This window comes from Primulina eburnea, chromosome 15 (assembly GCF_022965805.1).
Source record: "Primulina eburnea isolate SZY01 chromosome 15, ASM2296580v1, whole genome shotgun sequence".
Taxonomy (NCBI): Eukaryota; Viridiplantae; Streptophyta; class Magnoliopsida; order Lamiales; family Gesneriaceae; genus Primulina; species Primulina eburnea.
The window spans coordinates 35,675,030-35,701,465 of NC_133115.1; the positions used below are offsets into that span (position 1 = coordinate 35,675,030).

Sequence of the window (26,436 nt, forward strand, 5' to 3'; positions counted from 1 at the left end):
CATAACAAGTCAATGGGCTAGCCCAAGATAACCGACGATTAGTATATTAGTGAGTCCACTGACATTAACGGCCCAGATTTTAAAATTGTAGCACCTACAGTATTTGCCGACAGAACTATGATATCCAAAATTAAAGATCATTCCTATAAACAAAAATCAAAAATAAAAAAAATTAAAGAGTATTCCGAGATGGCACGTGGCCATCCAGTAAATTGAAGAGTATTCCTATAAAATAATAGAATTTTATAGATTAGATTCGACATATAGAAAGTACGGATCTAATTTTTTATTTTATTTTTTGAATTTTTTCCCATATAGAAATGTCTCCTTTTGAAACGGATGCACTCATTGTGATTGCAAGACAACAAAATAGATAGATAAATAAACATTAGAAATTTATGTTTTCAAGTTTTACATTCATGTTTTTATTAATATTTGACAAAAACTTGTGTGAAATGGTCTCACGGATCGTATTTTGTGAGACAAATATCTTATTTGGGTCATCCACGAAAAAATATTACTTTTTATGTTAAGATTATTACTTTTTATTGTGAATATCAGTACGGTTGACCCGTCTCACAGATAAAGATTCGTGATATCGTCTCACAAAAGACCTACTCTTAAAGTTTTTGTTTTATACTGATATGAAATCACAAAATATGTGAATCGTGAGTCAATAAAGTTATGATCAACATACTGAAACAATATAAATTTGGAATGAAACAAGAATGAGAACGTAATATGATGATTTTATATCATTAAATTATTGATATAGGAAGGAATAAAAATAATAATTGAATGGAAATTATTTTAATGATAAATAATAATAATTAATGGATGATATTAGATAATACTTATTGATTATATCATAATGGAATAAAATATAAGTTTATATTAGTTAAAATAAACTATGGAAAATAAATATTTTTATAAAATTATAAGAATGAGAAATGAATTCATGACCATCCAGTCTAGGGGTGGGCACGGGTCGGGTTTTTCGGGTTTCGGGTAGTTCGGGTCGGGTACCCGATTTTTTCGGGTAGCATTTTCATTATCCGAACCCGACCCGATTCTGGACACTACCCGCTTTTCGGGTACCCGATAAAGTCGGGTTCGGGTAGGGGTCGGGTTCGGGTTTTTTTTTTTTTTTTTGATACAATAACATTTTATCATTTTGTGTCTACCAAATAATATATGACGAGAAAACAAGCTTATCAAAATAATATTGTCTCGTGAATGTCTACAAAAGTTAAACACAAAAATATTTATCTCAAAACATAAATTAACAAATCTTTAAATCAAGCATAAACTATTTATATGCATATATAAGAAATTAACAAGTCTAATCTTGAAAATTCAACTTAGATCTTCACCAAAAAAATCAGAATCAACTTCTTGTTTGACTTTTAAAATATCTTCTGGAATATTTCATCACCTACATAAAAAGATGTAAATTTATTAACAAAAAAATGAACATCATAAAACAAAAAATAAAGTGTACCAATAATTCATGTTTTTCATCAATGCAGGAAACAAACCTGAGAAAAATAAAATGCAAGAAAATAATCAAGAATAATCAAATAAACTGAGAAAAATAAAATGCAATAAAGTGTACTAATAATTCAAGAATAATCAAACATTAATAATAGATGTATCAACACCCAATTTTGTCATTATAAGCCCACTGCCCATATTTATTTTTTTAAAAAATAATCGGGTACCCGATCGGGTAATTCGGGTACCAATTTAATATCCGAACCCGACCCGACTAAAATATAGTCGGGTTCGGGTATTACTATTTACCTTATTTTACCCTAAAGTTGCACCCGATCGGGTTTCGGGTCGGGTAGAACCCGAAAAACCCGACCCGATTGCCCACCCCTAATCCAGTCCATCCTTATTCAAAATGGATTGAATGATTTAAGATTGATTTTAAAACTAATGTATTTCATGGTGTATCTTAGCATTTGGTTTCTATATAGCACGTGAAGCAAAAAAAAAAATGTATAGACATACAATTATTTTTGATTATTTTTTATATATTACGTAAAAATTTATAAATTTATGGTCAATCGAATTTGGATATATCAGCACTAATTTGCGAGTTTCATAACTTTCCGCAATCTTAAAAATCGAGCTTTTTTTCATTACAATAGAATTCATAGTTATTAAATAAACTGTATTGGAAAATTTTATATGGTAAATTCATCCGAAAAAATGTTTATAACATATTAATTCTATCTCGATATAAATTTATTTCATGTTACATACAAGGTACATGTATATATGATCAAGTGATCAACCAACCATATGTAGTACGCAGTGATACGGTTCAAAATAAGGAAGGCCGGTTTTTCCCTGGTCAGCTTTGGGCGGTGCAACTCGCTGACCTGGCAATCATCCTCTCTCTTCTCTGATTTGATCGTCATTTTTTATGAAAAAGGCAAGAAATTCGAAGTCATCTCCCCAGTTGTTTTCTCGCACACAACCGTGGAATTAATCTCCATTTTCTTGATTTTTCCAACCCAAGATCGAGTTTGGGAAAAAAGTTTTATTTCTTAATCGCTAGAGTGTTTGGTTGTTCTTATTGTCTACAGACCCTGAGAGGTGATTTTCTTGGGGAAACCAGAGTTGCAGAGTCTTGGAGTTTAGTTGGTTGTAGTTTTTTGTGCAGTTCGCGGATTCTGTGAAAAGGTTCGGCCTTTGGGTGTCAGAAAGATTGGTGAGGTTTATCAAGATACTTCACCATCCAACGATTGTTTTTGTTTTTTTGTTGTTGGAGAAAAACCTTTTTTAGATTCAAAAGCTTTGATGATTTCTAGGGTTCACGTTGACGTTTTTGTCTGCTCTAACATGATAAAGGTTTTTGAGTGAATTATTATTGGGTTTGTACTTTTCATCCCTTTTCTTTATTTTATCAAGTTTTTACCCTTTTCCATTTAGTGGTTCAATAATTACTCTATTAACGTGGATTCAGCCTGAAGCAAAAGTTTTTCGCCAGAAAATTAATATTTGACATTTTTGCTGCAGCGTAAATTTTCTGGTAAACCTTGATCAGCGGGTCCATTTATTTCTAATGGTTCTCATTTTATTTATTATTTGTCATATTATAGTGTATTCACTACTCTCATAATTAAATATGTAGTTAATCTACACCAATAATTGATAGAAATAATTTTCTCCTCTCCTCTCTTGTTGGAAAGAAATAATTGGTAGAGAGGAAACACTACTTGACTGGAGCATTAAGTGTAGGAGGAAATTCGAATAGCAGTGGGAAATTTCTAGAAATGACGTGTTCAAATTTATTTTTTTGGCAAAATTTTACATGGCTTTCAGCATAAGGTTCTGATCCTCACGCTTACTGAACGAGTGGGGTACTAGCATGTATTTAATTACGATTTTGAAGTTGTCTTAGTGACATAAATGTTAGTGCTTTTGATGTCTGTATGCTTTTTTTGTTGTTTAGGAATTTAATGGCTGATCTTTCTGATTAAATTGCTTTTTTCTTGAAACTCCTAGTAACTGTTCTGGTTTTTCTGCACGCAATATAATTCAAGTTGAATAAATCAGCAACCAACCTTAGAAATTTGCGATAGGATTTTTCCTTAGTTCTATGGTGGCTTATACCTGCTTAATAAGGCGGTCATTGCCAGTATATTGAGCAACTCATGTATGTTTCAGATAAAATTTCTGATAGAGGCTTCAAGTACCTATCAAAGCATTGAAGTGATATCAACACTTTTAAAGCTGATATAACTTTTCCTTTCACATGCTGAAGCAAGCATTAACCTTTTCTTCAAAATTTATTTTGATGGAGAGGATTCATGGTATAACCAATGAAGTATCAGTATGAGAGCCATACTTCCCATTAAATAGTTAGTTTATGGTCATAATAGAGCAAGTGATTTTTTTGTTCCGTCATTCTTTCAAGTTTGATTAGAGACTTACTTCTGTCAGGTGAAATTTGTTTCTCATTTATCAGTTAATTTCTCTTGACCTACGAAGGGGATTGACCATGATGCTATGAAAATTGATATTTTTTCATGAGCTGAATCTCTTGCGCTGTTTGTGTAAAAAATTGTCAGTGGCATGTCCTTCACTGGTTGATAGTAGCTGCTTGAGAACCCAAACCATGAACTTGGATGTAATATTACTTTAAGTTAAACATTCTCCAATGTGGTAGTAAATATGTTCCATATACCCGTATTAATTGTAACTTGTTACCTGCAGAGTTTCTTCAGTTGGATAGATTGTGCTTTGTTTTTCTTTATGATAATATCATTGATCACCCCTTTCGTCAAAATTGTGCTTCATTGGCTGTTCTTGACATGTAATAGTTGCAACAAACCGAGTGAAGAATTATGGTGGCGAAAGATTATCATAAAACCAAAGGTTTGGCCAAAGCCGAGGTGGGAGAAATCGACACCAGTGCACCGTTTCAATCTGTCAAAGATGCTGTCAATTTATTTGGCGAAGGTGCTTTTTCTGGGGAAAAGCCAGTCATAAAGAAGGCAAAACCACAATCTGCAGAAGTATGTTGATTTCTTCTTCTTTTTTAGCCCCTGCTTAGTATAAATAATTATCATACTCCATCCCCACTATTTTCTCTTGTCAACTTCAGATTCAAGAATGTTAAATACGTGTATTGTTTTACCTCCAGTGTAGAAGTTTGTGATAATTTTCTTTTTTGTACATATTTTGTGTACAGAAGTTGAAGTCTGAGGTAAAGAGCTTGAGTTTCATCGAAAGTTAACCTCGTGTTACTATTTAATTGCTTTTAGATTGGCTCTGCATTAGAGTATAGAGAAATAATTGTTACCTCCATTGCTCTCTTTAACCGTAATTTCTGTAGTTATATGATTTGGTTGCATCCCTTACGAACAAATATTAGAAAGCATTTAGTGGTTTGTTTCGCTTTACCAAACAAAGAAAAATTGCTATGACATAGTAAACTCCCCTGGCATGATTTTGTTGTTGAAGATATTGGTTGTGGATGGTAAATTTGACATTTTTTTCTGCTTGTTTACAATGGATGTGGAATGTATGATTGATTGATTGATTTATTTGTCACTTGTCAGCACAATGGTTGGATGCTCTTGTGCTGGGTTAGTTATATGTAAAAACCATAAATTTATGATGAACCACCAATTGCTGCTGCACATATACTAATTTGGTCCTCTGCCCACATGTTTTTTGTTCTTTTAGAGAGTGCTGGCAAAAGAGACTCAGCTTCACTTGGTTGAGAAAGAGCTTAATAGGTTGAAAGATCAATTACAAAATGCGGAAATGACCAAAGCTCAGGCTCTTGCAGATCTTGAAAAAGCTAAATGGACTGTTTCAGATCTTACCCAAAAACTGAAAAGTATGAATGAATCTAAGGATTCAACAATTAAGGATGCAGAAGTCGCTAAGCATCGAGCAAAGCTACTTGCAGAAGCCAACAACGGCAATTCTAAAGTAACCGATGAATCTTCAAATATAGATCTTGAAACTTCTAGAGTTCAGTATATGGCTATGGTCACCGAAGTTGATGCGGCAAAGCAGGAGTTGATAAAAACACGGCAAAATTATGATGCATCTATGAAAGATAGAGACATTGCCAGCAAGCAAGCTGCTGAGGCAAATGATTCTTCCCAAGAAAATGTAGGAAAATGTGGCGAGTTATCCAAGGAAATATTTACTGTTCAAGACTCGATTCAGCGAGTGAAGCTTGCGATAGCTCAAGCGAAGGAAGACGAAACAAAGATTTGTGATGACAAGGAAAAACAAAAGCAGTTACACAAAGCAAACCACGACGAGACATTTAAAAAATTGCTTGCTTTGAAAAAAGAGATAGATCCGGAACTTGTTAAGAATCTGGAGACTCAATTGAGCGAAACCTTGTCGGAGACAGAAGGTTTAAAAAAGGAAATGGATGGTAGAAGAGATACGGACCTTGATTCTGTGAAGGCTGTTACTTCAGAGTTGGATGGTGCTAAAGAATCGCTGCATAAAGTGGTGGAAGAGGAGAATACTTTGCGAAATCTAGTGGAGACCCTTAAATCGGAACTAGGTGACATTAAAAAGGAGCACTCTGAGTTGAAAGAGAAGGAAGCAGAAACAGAATCCATTGCAGGTAATCTGCATGTGAAGCTCCGAAAAGCAAAATTTGAGCTTGAAGAAGCACTTTTGGAAGAAGCAAAAGTGAGGGGTGCTTCTGACGAAATGATCGCAACAATCCGGCAGCTTGCTGTGGAGAGAGAAAATGCGAAACTTGAAGTTGAAGACATGAAGCAGCAAGCAAAGGAACTTAAGGGAGTAGCAGAAGCAGCCAGAATTGAACTTGAAGAAGCAGAAAAGCAACTGAGAGTTGCTTTGCATGAAGCAGAAGAATCTAAGGAAGCTGAAGCTAGAGCCCTTGATCAGATCAAGATTTTGTCTGAGAAAACTGATGCAGCCCGTGTCTCAACTTCAGAGCCCGGTGCCCAGATTACAATATCAAGAGACGAGTTCGAATCACTGAGCCATAAGGTTGAGGAATCTGAAAAACTAGCGGGTATGAAAGTTGCAGCAGCGATGGCTCAGGTGGAAGCAGTCAAAGCCAGTGAAAATGAAGCCCTACAGAGATTCCAGGCTACACAGAAGGAAATCGAGGACATTAAAGCTGCTACTCAGGAGGCGTTGAAGAAAGCAGAGATGTCCGAGGCAGCCAAGAAGGCAGTTGAAGGAGAACTCAGAAGATGGCGTGAACGGGAACAGAAGAAAGTAGCAGAAGCAGGGTCTCGAATTCTCGCTGAAACGGAGAAGCCCCTCGTATCACCCCCTCCCGTGCACCAATCCCAGAAGCAGAGGCCTCAAGAGACAGTCTTGCAATCTCGAAAGTTAGAGAAAGCTAAAACATCAGTAGCCAAGAAAGTGCTAATGCCTAGCCTCACTGGGGTGTTTCAAAAGAAGAAAACCCATGTCGAAGGTGGTTCTCCTTCTTATTTGCCTGGTGAGAAACCGGCTTGGTGAGTGTTATAAACAAATTTTTGTGCAGTATGTTCGTCTTAAGACAAACTAGCTCTGGCCATCTCTTGTGTATATTTTGGGACCCGTGGATTAATTATTTTGAAAATTCAGCTCTAGATGGTTGTGTTTTTAGTTCATTGATGTTGTAAAGGTGCCTACTAGTAATGTCAGTCTGCTTGGTGAGCGTTTTAGGTTGCTTGTGGAATTCCAATACATGCTTATTGAAAAGTTCGTGCATTTGACAACAATTTTTTTTTTTTTTTTTTTTGACGTTTTATATCAATTTTTAAGCAAAAGAACATTAAAAGAAAATACTAGTTTTTCCACCCCCTTCTCCGGCTATCTTCATACCTACAACATATCTTCACAACCTTGTGCGATGTTATAATTTATTTTCACATATATACCCTAAAATCTCAAACGTTGTATTTGTATTAATCAAAGCAGTTGCAAACATCGGGTCTGGTCAACTGGTCACTTTTTTGGAGTTGAATGTGTTGATATCTTGCAGAGGTCTAAAAAAGTTCAAAGCTTGGGGAAAAACTGTTTCTAACAAAAGCATAAAAAAAGTTGTAAGATCTTCGGTAGACAATACTAAATTAAACGTGAAAAAAACGCAAAAAAAAAAAAAAAAGAGTAACTTTTTAAATAAAATTTTAATTTAAAATTTATTTTTTTAGGGGAAGTTCATTTTTGTTTTAAATAATAAGTCAGTGATAAAAAATTACATTGAAATTTGAAAACATTGAAATAAATTTGTTCCGAACCCTCTCATTCTAAGAGATGATATTTAACTCTACAATAATTGACAAATTTTTTACTCCACCCAGTTTATACTTTTGAAACTTATGTTTTGATAACTTGAAAATTTATGCATTTATTCTTATACTTTGAGGGTCCGTTTGGTTTGAATGATAAAGTGGGATAGATTATTTTATCTCACTTTATCCGGCGTTTGGTACGGATGATTATTTAACCAAGTCAATCCCTCCTATAAATGATTAGGTTATATTAGGTAGGTTAAAATAATACCTCCTCACCCCCTAGGATTATTTATCCTACTCTTAATCTATCTTATTTTTCCAATTTTACCCTTCTCCTAAATTCAAACTCACCACCACTTCCCGCCACCAACCGCCGCCGCCGCCGCCGCCCGACCACCGGCGCCGGCGGACCGCCGGCAGAAATACCGGCCGCCGCCCCTTTCCGGCCGGCGCCGGCCGACCGCCGGCAGAAATTTCCGGCCGCCGCCGCCGCCGCCGAGAAGGGGAAGGGTAATTTTGTCTTTTCATCAAAAAATTCAAAATTATCCTACACTTAAAAATCTTACCAAACACAATATTATTTTACACCATATATTATAATCAAACCACAATCATTTTCTTTATCATTTACATACTAATCATTAGTTTATCCTATCCTTCAAACCAAACGCAGCCTGAATGTTTATGTATTATTTAATCTCGAGTTGATATAATTTAAATTATAATAAAAATTAAAAACATTTTTCTTATTTAATCTCGTACAAATCCACTTTTAGAAGCTTATCATCATGTTTCGTGTATTTTAGAAACTTGATATTTGTTTAAATCAATACAAAATTGTAATTGACATGGTTAGTTCTTTGTTATATTTAATTGCTATCAAATATTTTAGTAGTATTACAGAAAATTAAAGATTTGTCAATCATATTAATTTTTTTGATGACATGAGACTCGCAGTCGATACTTTTCGATATTAGTGGGTAAACCTTTGGACTAACGTAATACATGCAATCCATGCTAGCAAAATAAACCGCACTGACAAGCTCACCAAGAACGTGTTGGCATGAGAAATCGAACTTTTAAACATAAATTTTTTCATTTTTTTTTACTATATATACATTTTAGAAAAATAATTATATAACAAAATGAACTCCAATATAATTGAAAAGTGCATGTATCTTAATGGCAATCCTACTATTTCTAAATAAATTTCCTCTTTACTCCTTTTTTCCCATTCTTTGGCTTTTCTTTTCGTTTATCAAATTTATCTTTTAAAATAAAATTAAATAAAAATGACAAATAAATAATAAATAAATAGAAATGGAAAAATATGCTTGATTATCGTGAATTTTTTCTCTTCCCAAAAGCAGATTAAAGAAAAAAGCAAGGAAAAATCGGGTGATTTTATTCCTTTATTTTAATCACAACATTTATTAAGTTGGTTTTTAGTCGTTTTTGACTCATTTTTATTAGAAATATTTGGCTTGTGCTATATGGAATCTTGAATTAAAAGATAAGTCACGTTACCATTTTTTAGAATAACTTTGCCTTTTCTAAGTATTGTTTGTTTTATGTATTAAAATGAATAAGGATGTTTTTTGTCCAATCTCGAAGGCTCGGACTAATTGTTTGTTTTATCAAATCACTTCTAAGTTGCCGTATTATTCAATTTGCTTCCGATTTTACTTCTCCGATGAATGTTGGTATTTCTTTTTATTTATGTAATAGAGATAAAAATTTTATCTTGATTTGAACATTATTTGCTCAAGTGATGTACATTAAGAATTACGATATTCCTTTATTATTCATTAAGAATGTTACGAGTGTTGAATGTGAGTTGACAAGCGAGGGCAGCCAAAAAACAAAACCTCCAACGACCAAAAACACACTCGCAAACTCCTCCACTGTACAGCATCCAATGTCAAACCCGCTAATGGCCAGCAATCGCGACGATCCACTTCTATTGCTGAGTGCGCACCAACATCCTGCCTCGTCTTCCTCGCCGGCTGCTGTCTCCGACCCCGACAGTTACCTTCTCGACGCCTCCCAACTTGGTAGCGCCTCCGGCAGCTTCCAGAACGATGGCTTCCTCGGCGGGGGATACGATGCTGGTTTTGTTAACGAATCCGAATATGGATTCTCGCGCCCCGATTTCAGGCAGGGTCCGCTTGTGGGAACTGTGGAGCTATACGAGCGCCACGTCTTCTTGTGCTACAAGAACCCTCAGGTGTGGCCGCCTCGTATTGAGGCCGCTGAATTCGATCGGCTTCCCAGACTTCTTGCTGCTGCTCTAACTGCGAGGAAGACAGAAATGAAACGACAGGTAGAAGGTTTTTTTTCTTTCGTGTGGATTTTGTGCGGCGGTGCAACGTCTGTTTCTGTCGTTCTTTATTTTTCTCCGTTATAATGTTGATGAATTATGGCAAGGTTGTGGATGTTTTATGAGTTTGAGGAAAAGTTGAACCGAGTTTTGATGTAGATTTAGTTTTTCCATTTTATGTATGTTTGTGTTGGGAAGTTGTTCGATGGGCGTGCGGGTTATGCATCAATCTTATCGGATGATGAGATTATTTTTATTACCGTGTAAATTTGATAGTTAGAATTAGTGAAATTGCTCTGTGAAGCAACTAGGCTGGGTTCTTTGAGTTTTGACCATAGTCTCAACTTTTGTGGAATATTCAGACAAATCTAGCTCTCAAATGTCATTTACGTTGAAAGCTTCCAATCAAAGTGTACATGCGGCAACAGATCATTTTGGGCATGAGCTCAAACTTTCAACTTGCTGTTTCTTTGACTGGGAAATATGGTTCATTATAAAACAAAATATTTTCTGTACTTTTGTGTGCTTCAATGGAAAAAGAAACGAATGGAGGTTGGTTTTCTGTCGAGAAGATAAGCTCCTCTGCTTCTTAGAAGGGTCTTGGATTTATCCCTGTGAATACCATGGCGATGTGTTTCCATGATAAGCTATGAAAAGTAACGACTTGGTTCCTCTTTACTATGTTTTGAATTATCCTTTTTATGACAAACACTTTGTCACAAATCTTTTCAGACCCGTTTGACTATATGTGAGGGACGCGATGGTACTGAGACATCAAACGGTGATGTGCTAATCTTTCCAGACATGATTAGATACAGGTTCAAGTTCATCTTCTACTGCTTTGAAAACCCATTGCATTCCTTTGTATTTGCCACGAAAGATTGTAAGTTTGAATAAAATTACAGGAGATTAACGCATTTTGATGTTGATACATTTGTTGAGGAGGTGCTCGTGAAGGAGTGTGACTGGTTGCCTGGAAGCCCAGAAGCTTTGAGGGGTTGTTATATTTTTGTATGCTGTCATGGCTCAAGGGATCGACGATGTGGTATTTGTGGACCTTCTGTTATCAATAAATTTAAGGATGAGATAGAATCACGTGGTTTACAAGGTAAAGTGTCGGTTGGCCCCTGTTCACACATTGGAGGGCACAAGTATGCGGGTAACGTGATCATTTTTGGACCTAACATAAAAAAAGAAGTCTCTGGCCACTGGTACGTGGATAACTAGTTCTCCTTTACCTAATGTTATTGAGCAATTTCTCCCTTTCTTGAAAATTGCATGTGCACTAATTAAACGATGATAATATTGCAACTACGCTGCAGGTACGGATATGTTATGCCTGAAGATGTACCTGTTTTGCTTGAACAGCATATTGGGAAAGGAGAAATTGTTGATTGCCTATGGAGGTAATGTATAGCAGACATGTTTTAGATTTTCTTTACGAGCTTGGCCCATAAATATTTGATTATTTTTACAGGGGACAAATGGGATTATCAGAAGACGACCAGAAAAGGTCACAGGAACTAAGGTTTCTGATTAACGGTGAAACATTTATGGACAGGATCCCTAATGAGACTGTAGGAGTCACCGATGCAAAAGTGAGTATGTGCGCATCTCAAGCAGATGGCACAGCATGTTGTCAAGAGAAAGATGGCTTCTCTTGCTGTCAGAACCCTGTCTCACTAGGAAAGGTGGATCCTGAGTCTACCAAGGTTGCTGAAAATGTTACTAACGAAAAGAAAAGGCGCTATAAGAGACAAATTTCTCAAAATAATAGTGGAAATGGAACTGGTCCTCATAAAGTGTGCTCAATGCCTACGTGGTTGGAAACCTGGGAGCGTGAAGATGCATATGCTGCACTAGCCGTTGTTGGTGCTGCTATATCAGTTGCATTTGCCTATAGCTGCTACAAACAGTTGAGCTGAAATTTCATGATATTGCTGTGTTGTCATTTCTGTGTGTGGTTAATTTCTGTTCAAGTGTGGTTCCGTCATGGCTGAAATTATAGACGATTGGCTTTAAGTCGAAAGAATTTGATCCATCTGAGTATGTCTGTCTTGTAATTTAGAACCATGGGAGACCGTCGTATTTCGTGTAGGTATTTCATGTAGGTTCACCATATAGTATTGCTATTTTGTACAGTATAAGTAACTTTATTGTTTCCATTATTGGCTTGAAAGATAAAAGGCATTTTGCTTTGATAATATCGTATGATTTGTACCAAGTGGTAACAGATGCATAATACATAGCGAGTTTGAAAGTGGTTAATTAACTGAAAAATAAAAGGCATCAGATGCATGGAAGCTTCATCTGGCTTCACTCCCAAGTAATCTTAAGCTCTTGTAATGGGTGTGCAATCCCATTTTGCTTCCCAACTCTTTGAATTCACTTTTTTCTAAAATATGTTTTTAGAAATATGATTGTAATATGAAGTTTACCTATCCAAACACATGTATAATTTCAGCTAGGAACGAGAGAAAGTGCAAAAAATGACCTTTTCTATTGGACTAAAACGATAATTCGATCACTTGAAAAAAAAGTCGAACAAAAATTGCTTTGAACGCTCTAGAAATATATAATCCATCAAAATCAAATGGTCATCAGTCACAAAATTAGATACTTTATAAAAGTAACGATTATGTTCAAAAAAATAAATAAAAGTAATGATTAAATAAATCGAATCTTAAAGCGTAATTCAGAGTAATTTTACCAAAATTGGTAGCTCTCATCGAACCAGTGCAGCATACATGGGGCAGTCCCAGTTTGTTCCATCTCCAAGTTTTTATATTCTCTTCGAATTTGTGAACCTTTTTGTCAATTTACAAATGTCACAAAAATTAAATAAATAACACTTTTCTTGAGAAAATGAAGCAATTTTGCTTTGATTTTATAGACTTGTGAAACCTTAGAAATGAGTCAGGAAGTGCAAAAGGAAGGTGGAAATATGTGGTGATTTTGTGGGGGTGAAATAAGTAAAATATATTAACTATTATTTTTAGGAATTGATTTTGAAATAATTTAATTTACAATTGATAAATTCTCTTTTAGTTATACTATATATTATATTTTTTATTGATAATTTTAAATTATAAGTATGTACATATTTTACAAAAATGGGACTTCGTGCACAAACATGCATGCATAAGCATAAGTATTTTTTGTAATTTTTCACTTTGTATTTACAAAAAAAAAGAAAAAAAATCTAATAAAGAGATTATTAATATTTGGAGGAAGATGAGAAGCAAATCGCGGATCTGTGAACAAATTGGGACGTTTATATAAAAACCCTAGCACTTTTATCTTTTCCAAAGCGTGCAGAGAGGCGAAGTCGCGTTTGAGAGATCTCGCGCAGAACACCGATTTGAATAGCCGTTGGAATGGCACTCTCTCTCCCTCCTCTCTTTCCCTCTTTCTTTTGTTCTTTGCTGTCCAAAACACATTAATTTATTATAAATTTTTTATTTTTCTTTGATAAAAAAGAAAAAAAATTCAATTTTTCTTCGGTTTGGAGTAGTTCCATACGCACGTTGTTTTTTGTCCGAGTGATTCAAGTGCTCTGTTATTGTGCTGTGGAGATACTGGAGCTTGTGGGTCTTCATCACGAGGTAAGAGTTCTGTTTTTTTTTTTCTTTTTTGCTTTCTGTATTTGGGGCATTTTTCGAATGTCATGATGTTTGGTGTATCTTTCACCGGGAATCTGATGCCGTTTAAATGATTATTCTCTTCAGGTGGTTGTGTTTTTTTGTTAGTTACTCGTGTAAATATCAAAGCACTTGATAACTGGAGGTAATTCATAAGCTTGATTGTTGATGTGATCCGGGTAAAATGGATGAGCAGGGTCGGGTGCTCCACCGGGTCAAATCAAGAATTTATAGTGTTGTTTAGGAAAATGAGTGGCTTCGATCGTGACCTGCAAACAATGAAAGGAACTCGTGAATGGGCGCCGGAAGAGTGTCCGGCGTGACCACTCCGATGCTTAAGTCAGCAGGGTTGTCGAGAGGGAACTTAAAGCAATATGTATGGATGCTTGAGAGTGAAGAAATTTCAGACCTGTAGAATGTCAACGATACCTGCTATTTGAAGAGAAGCTAGGGTTACCTTGATGCGCGTGCTCACCTACTACCTGTACCCTCGGACGTTGACGGCCTGTCGGGTCCCTTTCTACCCGATAGCTTCGTGGGTACTCCAAGAATAAGGGACGTTGACTGCATGTCCAGTCCCTTTCTTCTCCATATTTTCGGGGATACGTTCAGGCGGAAGACGTTGACTTCCCGCCCAGTCGCTTTCTGCCTTACAATCTGTAAGATCTCTAAGTAAGTTACTCGAGTATGGAGCCCTCGGCTTCAGCATGAAAGCCCGGTCCCTAGTTGCTCGGGAGGTAAGTAAATACCCGGTCATGCATGAAGCGCCCAGTCGCGTGGGTAACAATCGCCCTCCCGGTTTCTATAGGGGCTACTCAATGACATTTCCCGGGTCCTCCAGGACCCGAGCCCTTATAGGGGTATCACCACCCATCCCTAAAATAGTCGGGCTAGAGTCTCACTCGCTGTCCCGATTGGTGTGAAATAATTCACGGTGTATAATAGCATCGGAGCCTTTAAATATCCCGTAGAAGAGATGTCACGCCTGGATGATTTGTCTCCCGGACCTTAATGAATTGTTATCCAGCCTCTCTGGATGTTGCATTCGTTATAATGAGATGCACCCACAATTAATTCCTACTAGAAAACGCTCCACATCTCGAGAAATGGATAAGTCTGACACCTCGACAACTGTGCACGTCTCTTCCCCTCCCGGCACAATTTTCCAAAACTTATCTCAACCGTTCAGGCATCTTGAAGATCAACGGTCATTATCAATTTGTTCTTATTATAAATAGGGCCTTACCGATCCGTCATCACACCAGCAAAGTGTTGTTAGGAAGATACAATGGCAGGTGCTAGCAATCCCAGCGTCCCTGATCTGGCGGAAGAGTTCATGAATGCATCCTCAGAGAGGCATAAGACGGAAATAGAGGAGGAGGTCTTTCACCAAATTCTCGCCTTCTGGGAGGCACTGCAGGAGTTACAGCTTCTCTACTACTGCGGTGAGGCTAATACTCCTCGGCTTCTGGCGAAATTGGAGAAGTATCGGGAGTATCTAAATATTTCCGAGTTGGGGGATCCTTTTGAAAAGGACCGCATGTACGAACTGATGCTTCGAAAAGAGAGGAACACTCTCAACGATATCACTGACGCCAAGGGCTATGAAGGAAGGGCCACACGAGAAGTGAGACGTTGGATGTTCCTGTGGAAAGCCTTCGTAGAGGAGGCATATTTCGATGTAATTCGAAGTAATTTCGTTAAATAAAATTGTTATCCGAGTTTACTGTCTTTTACCATTTTATTTGATGCATATCCCACGGACTGTCTGACTCGACTGACAAGATTAACTACTAATAAGTAACAAACGGAGACGTGAGGATTTCGTACTAATAAAACTAAAAGGGCGCCCGAGCTCCGCATTTCTCGGGTCTACAACAATATGCCGGGACCTCGAATCTCCCGGTCTTAAGATAAAATGTCGAGGCCTTAAACCTCCCGGACTCAAGAGAAAATGCCGGGGCCTTAAACCTCCCGGACTCAAGAGAAAATGCCGGGGCCTTAAACCTCCCGGACTATTCACGTGGTATCCGGATGATATACAGCTCATCATTAAAACTCTCACCGAATGAGAACGTTCCGTATTCCCAGATGTATCAGTCGGGCGTCTTGGTAACCGTCAATGCCCCTTCACCTTCTTAGCACAATTATCAAGGAATATCCTGACCGCCCACGTGTTTAGATTCGATGGCTTCGATTAACTTTTTTCTTTGACTCATAGAGGGGACGATTCCGCTGGCTGGGACCCTTGTATTTCTTCCACATTTAAAAACGTTCACCTATAAATAAAGGGGGATAGATGTAAAGTGACTCTCAATTCAAAATGTCGAATTCAAGCGGTTCCAGTGACTGCAGCAGTACACATGTCCTGGTGACCCCGGAGATGCGTCCTCATGTGGAGGAACTGAAGAGGGAAATCGAGGAACATATATGGGCGAAGGTCATGGCCGTGCGGGACAAGGTTCATGACTTGGATTATACCTATCGCAATCGCTTGGCCACTACTCGAGCGCAAAGAGCCAGAGCGAGGAAGTATATCCGAGAATTCGTAGTAGACCGGGTGACCGATCTAGTTGACGATGAAGTTCTGCTGCACATGATGCTGTGGAAAGAGTGGCATGCCCTGGACAAGATAATGAAGAATCTTCTTCATTGACCTCCGCATTCATGAATTAACTAATTGGATAACGGAGTGGCAGGATTCTGTATCTAACATAATGGATCCCATAACTTTTCGCCGCTATTTTATGTAATGGAAATTTTATCGACTTCTATCGCTTTACTCTTCTGCAAATGAATCTTGTGCGAATTTATGCGGACCGAATCAATAGACTTACAGTTATTTGTAATAACCTGATCCCCCCGAACTTAAAATATAATCCCGGGCTATCGAACCTTTTGACTATAACAAGATGCCGGGGTCTCGGATTATTCGGACTTAGAAATCTCCGTCCTTATTGCCCAAGAACAACTGGTTGCTTATCATTTAAGTGCCCGGGTTGAGGACCCGATTTACCGAGTGATTGATGAAGTTGCTGGCTCGGGCCATCAACCTGGTAACTTTCCTTTACATGTTGTGCGATTGCTCCCTGACTTTGTACTTGTATTTGGATTTTACCCTTGCCTGCTCCTTATGCAGATTTAATGGAAGAGGCTTTTGCCAAAAGATGGGCAGCCGAGAAGGCGGCCAAGGAGAAGAAAAGGGCAGCCCGAAAGGCCGCTGCTGAAAAGAGAGCGGAGGATGTGGCTGCCCGGGCGAAGGAGACGGCCCGGGTGCAATTTGAACTTAAGAGAACGGCGCCTGAATCCAGGGAAGATGATGAGGACCTCCTCCCCCTTAGCCAAAGGCCAAGAAGAGTTACGACCATCCCGGTAGTGACTCTCAGCGAGGATGATCAAGCGGGAGGCCAGGCTTCCTTTCAAGCGATCCAGTCAGACACGCCTCCCCTTATGCGCGGCGACCAGGCACCCCTCCAAGAACCTTCACAGGAACCTCTCCAAGGGCCTCTCCCAGAATCCTTCCAGGGGCCTCTCCCAGAATTTTTCCAGGGGCCCTTCCTCCCTTCACAGCCCAGCGGGTCTGTCTTCTCCACCGAGGGAGCCTCCCGGGTTGGGGCAGACTTCCTCAAGCGAATGCTCCTTCCTACTGACCAGGCCTTCCTGAAGAGCATGCCGCCAACCCCTCGATGCCTGGGTGGCCTGAACAAACTTCTGGCTGTAAGCTTCTTTCTTCCCCTATCTTCTCTCCCCCTCTCTTTTTTTTTTTTTTTTTTTTTTTTTTTATATGACCTTGCCAACCCTGCCTTCTCTCTGAAAAATAGGGTGCACATATGTTAATGTCAGCCTATGAAGAGGTGTCCTCCTTAGCCAACCACCAGGCTCCCCAACTCCGGGTCTTCCAAGAGACGAACGAGCTTATTCAAGCGGAGCTTGCTCAATTGAAGGGATTCCATTCGGAGACAGTGGCAACCCTTCAAGGCTCTGTGGAGTCTGCTCAGGCGGAGCTGGCCAAAGCCCGGGAGGAATTAAATGAAAGTCACATCAGGGAGGAAACTCTTCAAAGGCATCAATCGATTCTTGATCGCAAGAACGCCTCCCTGATAGATGCCATAGAAGAACAAATATCCCGGGCTGAAAGAGCCGAGAAGGCTCTAGCCGAGTCTGAGCGCCAAAAAGAGCAACTGCGGACTTCCTTCCTGGAATCCTCAGAATTCAAGGCGGCCGTTGAGAATCGAGCCTATCCTTTCTTTAAGACTGGCTTCAAAAGATGCCTTCAACAATTCCAGGAAGCCGAGCTTATCCCCAAGGATAGAACCAACTTTCCAGACTTCGGGCTAGCCATTGCATCTCTTGCAGGAGCCGGGGTGGGAGGCAACGAGGGTACATCCGAAGAGGAGGACGGAGAGGAACCGGTAGAGGAGGAGAAACAGGAGGAGTCCGTAGAGGGGGAGGAAGAAGAAAAACCTGGAGAGGGAGAAGCAGGGCAAATAGAGAAGCCGACAGAGGAGGCGAAAGAGCCAGAAAACAGCCCTTTGCTGATATAGAAGAGGCTTGTCCTCTTTTCATTTTTAAGTTCACTCCCTGCCTTCGGGCTTTGTAGTAATGGAATATTTTCTTTCCTTTTATCCTTCTTCGCAATATTTACAAAAATTCAGTACTCGTTCCTTATATGATCAGGACATTCTCGTTCTAACAAATCTAACAATTCTCCAAGTGTTGAGAACTAACTAAGATACCAAATCATGTGAACGGGTATTAGCCTTCCGCACTTTAAATGGATATCTGTGATGTGAATGCCTGGAACGAACGGACACTTAACAGGATGTAGTGCTCTGGGTTTATGAGGAGCCAAGGTGCGGAACTTTAAGCCGGGGAACAGGTCCCGGGGCTTTGGAATGGTCGAGGTACGGAGCCCCGAGCCAGGGAGTAGAACCTTGGGCTTATGTAGAACTAAGGTACGGAACCTTAGGCCGGGGAACAGGTCCCGGGACTTTGGAATGGTCGAGGTACGGAGCCCCGAGCCAGGGAGTAGAACCCTGGGCTTATGTAGAACTAAGGTACGGAACCTTAGGCCGGGGAACAGGTCCCGGGACTTTGGAATGGTCGAGGTACGGAGCCCCGAGCCAGGGAGTAGAACCCTGGGCTTATGTAGAACTAAGGTACGGAACCTTAGGCCGGGGAACAGGTCCCGGGACTTTGGAATGGTCGAGGTACGGAGCCCCGAGCCAGGGAGTAGAACCCTGGGCTTATGTAGAACTAAGGTACGGAACCTTAGGCCGGGGAACAGGTCCCGGGACTTTGGAATGGTCGAGGTACGGAGCCCCGAGCCAGGGAGTAGAACCCTGGGCTTATGTAGAACTAAGGTACGGAACCTTAGGCCGGGGAACAGGTCCCGGGACTTTGGAATGGTCGAGGTACGGAGCCCCGAGCCAGGGAGTAGAACCCTGGGCTTATGTAGAACTAAGGTACGGAACCTTAGGCCGGGGAACAGGTCCCGGGACTTTGGAATGGTCGAGGTACGGAGCCCCGAGCCAGGGAGTAGAACCCTGGGCTTATGTAGAACTAAGGTACGGAACTTTAGGCCGGGGAACAGGTCCCGGGACTTTGGAATGGTCGAGGTACGGAGCCCCGAGCCAGGGAGTAGAACCCTGGGCTTATGTAGAACTAAGGTACGGAACCTTAGGCCGGGGAACAGGTCCCGGGACTTTGGAATGGTCGAGGTACGGAGCTCCGAGCCAGGGAGTAGAACCCTGGGCTTTTGTAGAACTAAGGTACGGAACCTTAGGCCGGGGAACAGGTCCCGGGACTTTGGAATGGTCGAGGTACGGAGCCCCGAGCCAGGGAGTAGAACCCTGGGCTTATGTAGAACTAAGGTACGGAACCTTAGGCCGGGGAACAGGTCCCGGGACTTTGGAATGGTCGAGGTACGGAGCCCCGAGCCAGGGAGTAGAACCCTGGGCTTATGTAGAACTAAGGTACGGAACCTTAGGCCGGGGAACAGGTCCCGGGACTTTGGAATGGTCGAGATACGGAGCCCCGAGCCAGGGAGTAGAACCCTGGGCTTAATAGATAACCAGAGTGCGGAGCCCTGGCCTTCGTACCTCCGAGACTTAAGAGAATATGCCGTAAATAGAATAATCACCGAGCATAGCAAAATGCACTGAGGCGCTGCACGGAGCTGGAAGTCGAAGTTTCATCTCGAGCTAAAGTGCCCAATAATAAAAGGACATGAGTTATAACCGTAGACAAGGCATGTAGGAAGATATGTAGCGCATCCCGAGCCCGATGTTAACAACTCAAAAAATATAGCAAGTTTGCAAGCATTGAACATCCTTAAGCATATTGATAAGTTAAATATAAGGCGAAAAACAAATGTAATATTAAGATATATAAAGAACAAAGTTTTAAATCTTCCCTGCTACGACATCCATAGATGAAGGTAGTAATGAGTCTTTTCCGATAAACTTGATAAATTCCCAAGGTTGAGAAGTATAGAAGCTCCAACCTGCCGATTGACAAGAGTACCCATAAAACTCTCCTTTCATTTAGCCCCTTTTACAGAGATGTAGAGGCCTGATAGCCAAAAGGCCCGATAGCAAAGATGGGAGAAATCGTGATGTAGAATCAAGCAAGCAAGACCCAGTTTCGAGATATATGAAACCTTGCAACCAAATGTCACGATCAAGCTTGTGTAATATGAGAATTTGGATTATTTGCTCTTCCTCGTCAATCCGGAACAACTGCTGAGCTTCGAGCTCATATAAAATTCACATATAAGATCTGAATGCCGAGCTGGTCGGACTTCTATGTTTGCCAAGCAGAGTTGGGCTTACTGTGGTGCTGAGCAAGGTCGGACTTGCTTCGAATGGAAACCATATCTACGTCTTGAGCTCAAGTTCCCACAGACGGCGCCAATGATGTGATCCGGGTAAAATGGATGAGCAGGGTCGGGTGCTCCACCGGGTCAAATCAAGAATTTATAGTGTTGTTTAGGAAAATGAGCAAGGTAGATGGCTTCGATCGTGACCTGCAAACAATGAAAGGAACTCGTGAATGAGCGCCGGAAGGGTGTCCGGCGTGACCACTCCGATGCTTAAGTCAGCAGGGTTGTCGAGAGGGAACTTAAAGCAATATGTATGGATGCTTGAGAGTGAAGAAATTTCAGACCTGTAGAATGTCAACGATACCTGCTATTTGAAGAGAAGCTAGGGTTACCTTGATGCGCGTGCTCACCTACTACCTGTACCCTCGGACGTTGACGGCCTGTCGGGTCCCTTTCTACCCGATAGTTTCGTGGGTACTCCAAGAATAAGGGACGTTGACTGCATGTCCAGTCCCTTTCTTCTCCATATTTTCGGGGATACGTTCAGGCGGAAGACGTTGACTTCCCGCCCAGTCGCTTTCTGCCTTACAATCTGTAAGATCCTCTAAGTAAGTTACTCGAGTATGGAGCCCTCGGCTTCAGCATGAAAGCCCGGTCCCTAGTTGCTCGGGAGGTAAGTAAATACCCGGTCATGCATGAAGCGCCCAGTCGCGTGGGTAACAATCGCCCTCCCGGTTTCTATAGGGGCTACTCAATGACATTTCCCGGGTCCTCCAGGACCCGAGCCCTTATAGGGGTATCAATTGTGATGAACTTTTTTTATTTTTCTACATTAACTCGTTTTGTATTTGAAAGATGTGATGGGCACGCCTTCTGGTTTATTTTGTACCTTTAAGTTTCTTTCTTTCTTATATATCATGTTTCAGCAGTGGACAAAAAATCAAGTACTCGAGAAGTTTTCTTAGACCAAATATTCGTTTACAATCTTTCAAGACTCATAGTTAGATCCATGGGGGTAGGTTGAACATATTTCATGAACGTCGAATTGTAATGCCGAAGATAATGAGGAAGTTTTGCAGCCTAAAAATGACTGAATTTTGGCTGCAACTTTTTTTTATCTCCCAAAATTTTTAGGCAGATAATGGGTTGATGATAGTGCTTAAAATTTTTGCCTTTGTCTGATGTCGAGTGTCCCCAAGAAACGAATCAGAATGAGTAAACTACCAAGAGGAATGAAAGTGTAATTGTATCTTTGCAGTTGAAGAATGATGCGTATTTACATGAAAGATACTCTCCTGGTTAGAGAATAATGATAAAACTACTGCCATTGGCAAATAAACCTCTTGGTTGTCTTTTACTCCAGTTCTCGGGATTAAACAATTTTTTTTGGAGTTTGATCAATCCTATTAATTCCTCCATAGCTATTCTTTAAATCATGATACAGTCACCCTTTTTTTTTTTAATTCCTATAGAAATCTCATTGCTATTTATTCTGCTAAAATCCCATTTCATCTGAACCCTGTTATATGTAGAAGCAGCCGCACAGGCTAAATATCATTTGCAACCTTTAAAAGTTTATGACAGTCTATCCTTCTCATCCACAACCCTTCTCTTTCTCAATACAAGGATCAGGATTTGATATTCTTGTCTTGCCTTGAGGGTGGGTGTAATATTTGGGTAAAAATGACAGAGTTGATGAGAAACTGACAATTGCAAACTTCATTTTTTTCATGAATCTAAAGCATGTAAGCATCAAGTGGTCCACAGGATACATTTTCCGAGAAATATAATTTTTTGTTTACTTATGTGCATATAAATATTTTGAACGGTGTTGCTTCAGCGACATGGAAGCCTGCCAAGCTTGTCAGTGGTTAACTCTGTAATTGCTATCTATAACTCTCCATTTTAGGCTCTCGAGGAAATATGGATGCTGAACTTGTTCACACATTGCATCCTGGACCCATTGATGACTCTGTGCTTACCTTACAAGATCATCACCGATCTACATATATATGGAATGGTCAAGACTTTGAGCCTCTGACATGTAGGAGATGTGATGGACACTTTTGGCGCTTGGGTGCCTTGGACCCTCGTGTGCAACAAATGATGCTGAGAGCAGGTTTTTATGGAGTTTACATGGCTGGTCGTATAAGGCTGGATCATGCTTTGATCACTGCATTGGTTGAGAGATGGCGACCAGAGACACATACTTTCCATTTACCAGTTGGTGAGACTACTGTAACACTGCAGGACATTTCTGTGTTATGGGGTCTCCCAGTGGATGGTGATCCTATTACTGGTGTTGATACCAATCGGTCAATGGATGAGTGGCAGGACATTTGTAATGAGCTATTGGGATTTAGACCACCTCCGGAGGACTTTGATCGTGGTCGTCTTAAGATTCGATGCTTGCAAGAGAGATTTAAAGTACTGCCTGATGGTGCATTGGAGGATACCGTGAAGTTTTATGCTAGAGCATACATTTTGCAGTTGCTTGGAGGACAGTTGTTGTCAGACATGTCCAATAATAAGGTCAAGTTGATGTACTTGCCACTCCTCAGGGATTTTGAATCGGCTGGTAGGCTAAGCTGGGGTAGCGCTGTCCTTGCTTGTCTCTACCGTGCTTTGTGCCGGGCTACCAAACCTGAGACGTCAGATATATGTGGTCCACTTGTACTTCTGCAGGTACGACTAGCCTTATGCAGATAGTTTCCTTGTTTACATTGGTATTTAATATCCGAACAACAAAACTGAACATGGAGAGATATTTGGTCTTTATGACCATTAATCAGATATGGGCGTGGGAGAGAGTTCCTTTTGTCCGTCCTGGGAGAATAGCACCGCGGGAGCATATATCACCTGATAGGGTTTTAGGAGAGTACCCTTTGCCTGCAGCCCCCTACGGTTCTAGGTATTGACAAAAACATTCCAACAACTTTCTTGTAATGTTCACCCAATTCTCTTTATCTTGGTTTTATGGTAAATATTTGTTGCTTGCAGGTGGAATGTTGGTTTCAAGCTTGAGAGCGTTGGCACACATGTACTAGTCTTATATAGGGACCAGCTAGACAATATGAAGGATGACCAGGTTATTATTTGCCTATGTTTGCATTTACCAGCAATATAACACAAGTTTATACTAAATTTTATAGCTAGTATTTGAGAGCCATTTCATGTTTAGTTTGTATGGGAGCCATATCCCGTCTATATATTGTCCAATCTCCCCGATTATTGCCTATCTGGACGAAGAATTTGGCAGACAGTGTCTCCTCTCATTTGTTTCGACGTGGTTGAATTCCACCATCCCGACCGTGTCTTGCGTCAATTTGGGCAGCGACAAGCCATACCTGCAGTTTGTGACACAATCCCAGACATCCATTTGACTGATCGTCGTGGGAGACAGAATTATGATTGGGCCCAACATCACAGGCAATTTGTCGATATGTGGACAGACCGCTGTGCTCGCATTGTATCTGCGCCTCCCATTGAGTCTCCAATAGATCAGAGTGAGCCATACATGATATGGTACAGGAAAATTACTCGGTTGTTGATTGGTAATCCTGCTTCTCGACCAAATACAGGATACCAGGGGGTTGGAGGAGCAATGGAGGCAATGGTAAATTGCTTTAATCTGATTGACCATGTTCCTATCACATTGTTTTTATGGTTGCATACTTGAGTTGATAGTTTGTTAATGTGTCCAGGCACAGAGCTTGCAAAATATATACCATCGTGCCAGTGATGCCATGCGCCAAGGCCACGAGGCCTTGGGAGAACATGTCCTTAAGGAAATCCAGGATATATGTGAATATTCTCTGAGAATAGCTCATGAGGATCATTGTCTCGCTGTTCGCCCAGATTTTTGTGCACCATCTCCGGCTGCAAGCCTATTTATTCAGCCTAAAGGACAGAGGGGCAGGCCAAAAAAAAGGGGTGGCCATGCTGGTGGATTATTGGCTGAGAGCCGTAAAAGATGTTTAAACATGCCAGGAATGTTTTCTACCTCTCTGGCAATGTCTCATTCTCCTCTATCCTTAAATCTTGATCTCCCAGATACACCTCAGACGTGGGATTCCTCACTGAGTGCACCTGAATACGCGGATATAACAGATCAAAGCGCAATGAAATTGGATCCTGAAGCTACAGGTGAGGTTGCTTGTCCACCGTTCTCTAAATTTTACATTTTCGCATTGAATTTACGTACAGCTGCATAACAATAAATTGTTAGCGCCGCATTGTTCGAAGCAAAGTATGAATCATATCATCCTCAATAAATTGCAGAAACCACAAATCCGATATTTGAGGCCCTTGTCAAGATTCAAGGTATTTGTTCTGTTGCTTTGAGAATGAGTAATGGAAACCATGCCACACTATCAACGCAGGATATGGTTCTGATTGGCCCTAAAACGAAACGTTGCAAGCCGAGGAGGAGAGGTGGAATGAGTGGATCTTTCGGTGGTGTAAGTGCAGGGGTCAATTCGTATTATCCGTACGCCTCTGTACCGTCATCCCCAACACCGTCTGTTTCATTGAGACCTGATGGTTCCCCTTCACTCCATAATATTTCTGGACAGGATGTTGAACCATTGGTTACACCGTTCTCAAGCTACTCCCCATTGCCTGAACTACAAGACAGCTTACAGTCTGAGATGATAGAGTTGGATACCATAACTGGAAGTAGAGAAGCTTCACCATCCTCTGTTCACTCATCTGGGCTAGATCTTCCATGTGTTCCATCCGTCAATGAAAATCCAATTTTTCCGACGGGTACAGAAGCAAATTTTTTGGGTGATACTGGGCCGTTGCTAACAAAATCTGAAGATACTGGAGCACAGAACACAGGAGTAGAAGAGAACAGAGGGATGGAAGTTTTGCCATCCAATGCTAACCATACCGTATCAGAAGATGTACAGATTCCAGTACAGCTGGATCATGGCGATCCTGCCAATTCTAACAAAATTTCTCCCGCTCCTCCTCCGATTGATTACAATGCCTGTCAGCATCCATTGCAGGAGCCTAATTTGTCACCTGTCCATCCAGACCGTGATGGGGTGGAGAGTGAGGTCAATGAACCTGATGACCATTCAATGTCTGAGCCTCGTGTGTTGGTGCCCCCTGATCCTGAGACTCCAGTACCATCGGACTCTACTACCCCTGCAAAGGAAGACTCGAAGCCCTCCATTCTGCAGGGTGGTACAAATATTCCTGAATTGTCTTCGCCGAAGCATCAAAACCCAAATTTACACATGGTTTCTGATGAAGTGGTAACTGGTGCTGGAGGTAAAAGGAATGGGCATGCCACTGATGATTCGAGTCAAACACTTGAAACAGCTGTGAGTTCACCTGATCAAAATGCTGTAGGCGAATCATCTTTTAAACCTTCACTTGAGGGCGAGTTCCAAATTAGCCATACCGAGCCAGTCTCAGTCAAAGAGGATGGCCGGAAGACATATAAGAGACAAAGGCGTTCTGCGCCCAAGCAGCGGCAGTAGACATTCCTTTTGTAGCGTCTCTCTTTTCAATCCTATGTTAAATGTGGAGATAGGTTGCTATGAATTTATAATCTCATCCTATACACTGATGCTACTTTATAATCTCATCCTATACACTGATGCTGCTTGATATTTTCTGCTGCGTTAATAAATCGGGCAATTCATGTTATAACCTTGAGATTTGGGATTTGCTGAAACCATCTGATATAATTAGTATGCTTTTTTAACGGTTCAGCTTTATACCGAGTTTTTCTATACCAAGGTGCAAAATTTTTATGGAATTTTATATTTTGTGTGAGATAAATTAATACAAAGTTGAGTCTTGGACGAGCATATGTAATACCATCCAATTTGATTTCCATCTACCATTCATTACAAGTTTACAACTGATGCATGAAATTAGACG

The 26,436-nt window shown here is 40.5% G+C and overlaps 3 protein-coding genes across 12 annotated transcripts; all 3 read left to right on the forward strand.

Annotated features, from left to right (window-relative positions):
• Positions 1–2,302: 2,302 nt before the first annotated feature.
• On the forward strand, positions 2,303–7,181 carry LOC140813590 (WEB family protein At5g55860). 8 transcript variants are annotated; one of them, XM_073172165.1, is made up of 4 exons: positions 2,303–2,443; positions 2,598–2,722; positions 4,338–4,532; positions 5,206–7,181. In XM_073172165.1, the coding sequence occupies exons 3-4, from the start codon at positions 4,362–4,364 to the stop codon at positions 6,991–6,993; spliced, it is 1,959 nt and encodes a 652-aa protein (XP_073028266.1). In that variant the 5' UTR covers positions 2,303–2,443; positions 2,598–2,722; positions 4,338–4,361; the 3' UTR covers positions 6,994–7,181. The 8 variants fall into 8 exon arrangements, with proteins under 8 accessions (XP_073028266.1, XP_073028269.1, XP_073028272.1 ...); XM_073172168.1 differs by having other exon boundaries at positions 2,598–2,694; XM_073172171.1 differs by lacking the exon at positions 2,598–2,722 and having other exon boundaries at positions 2,317–2,443.
• Positions 7,182–9,574: 2,393 nt separating this feature from the next.
• LOC140814579 (uncharacterized) lies at positions 9,575–12,280 on the forward strand. The gene is made up of 5 exons (XM_073173599.1): positions 9,575–10,077; positions 10,807–10,892; positions 10,980–11,285; positions 11,397–11,480; positions 11,552–12,280. Exons 1-5 carry the CDS (start codon positions 9,673–9,675, stop codon positions 11,997–11,999), a joined length of 1,329 nt encoding a protein of 442 aa, XP_073029700.1. The 5' UTR covers positions 9,575–9,672; the 3' UTR covers positions 12,000–12,280.
• A 1,028-nt stretch (positions 12,281–13,308) lies between these two features.
• Positions 13,309–26,155, forward strand: LOC140813893 (serine/threonine-protein phosphatase 7 long form homolog). Of its 3 annotated transcripts, none has more exons than XM_073172687.1 (8): positions 13,309–13,679; positions 13,803–13,860; positions 22,379–23,223; positions 23,331–23,449; positions 23,539–23,626; positions 23,720–24,154; positions 24,243–24,684; positions 24,820–26,155. In XM_073172687.1, exons 3-8 carry the CDS (start codon positions 22,462–22,464, stop codon positions 26,028–26,030), a joined length of 3,057 nt encoding a protein of 1,018 aa, XP_073028788.1. In that variant the 5' UTR covers positions 13,309–13,679; positions 13,803–13,860; positions 22,379–22,461; the 3' UTR covers positions 26,031–26,155. The 3 variants fall into 3 exon arrangements, with proteins under 3 accessions (XP_073028788.1, XP_073028787.1, XP_073028789.1); XM_073172686.1 differs by having other exon boundaries at positions 22,448–23,223; XM_073172688.1 differs by lacking the exon at positions 13,803–13,860 and having other exon boundaries at positions 22,448–23,223.
• The last annotated feature ends 281 nt before the right edge of the window (positions 26,156–26,436 follow it).

Excerpts from the sequence above, each read along its gene's own strand:
- LOC140813590 (XM_073172165.1), top strand. The coding sequence starts at position 4,362 with ATGGTGGCGAAAGATTATCATAAAACCAAAGGTTTGGCCAAAGCCGAG. Across the intron at positions 4,533-5,205 it reads CAAAACCACAATCTGCAGAA|AGAGTGCTGGCAAAAGAGAC; the intron begins GTATGTTGATTT and ends TTGTTCTTTTAG.
- LOC140814579 (XM_073173599.1), top strand. The coding sequence starts at position 9,673 with ATGTCAAACCCGCTAATGGCCAGCAATCGCGACGATCCACTTCTATTG. Across the intron at positions 10,078-10,806 it reads AGACAGAAATGAAACGACAG|ACCCGTTTGACTATATGTGA; the intron begins GTAGAAGGTTTT and ends AAATCTTTTCAG. Across the intron at positions 10,893-10,979 it reads CCAGACATGATTAGATACAG|GAGATTAACGCATTTTGATG; the intron begins GTTCAAGTTCAT and ends ATAAAATTACAG.
- LOC140813893 (XM_073172687.1), top strand. The coding sequence starts at position 22,462 with ATGGATGCTGAACTTGTTCACACATTGCATCCTGGACCCATTGATGAC. Across the intron at positions 23,450-23,538 it reads GCAGCCCCCTACGGTTCTAG|GTGGAATGTTGGTTTCAAGC; the intron begins GTATTGACAAAA and ends TGTTGCTTGCAG. Across the intron at positions 23,627-23,719 it reads ACAATATGAAGGATGACCAG|TTTGTATGGGAGCCATATCC; the intron begins GTTATTATTTGC and ends TTTCATGTTTAG.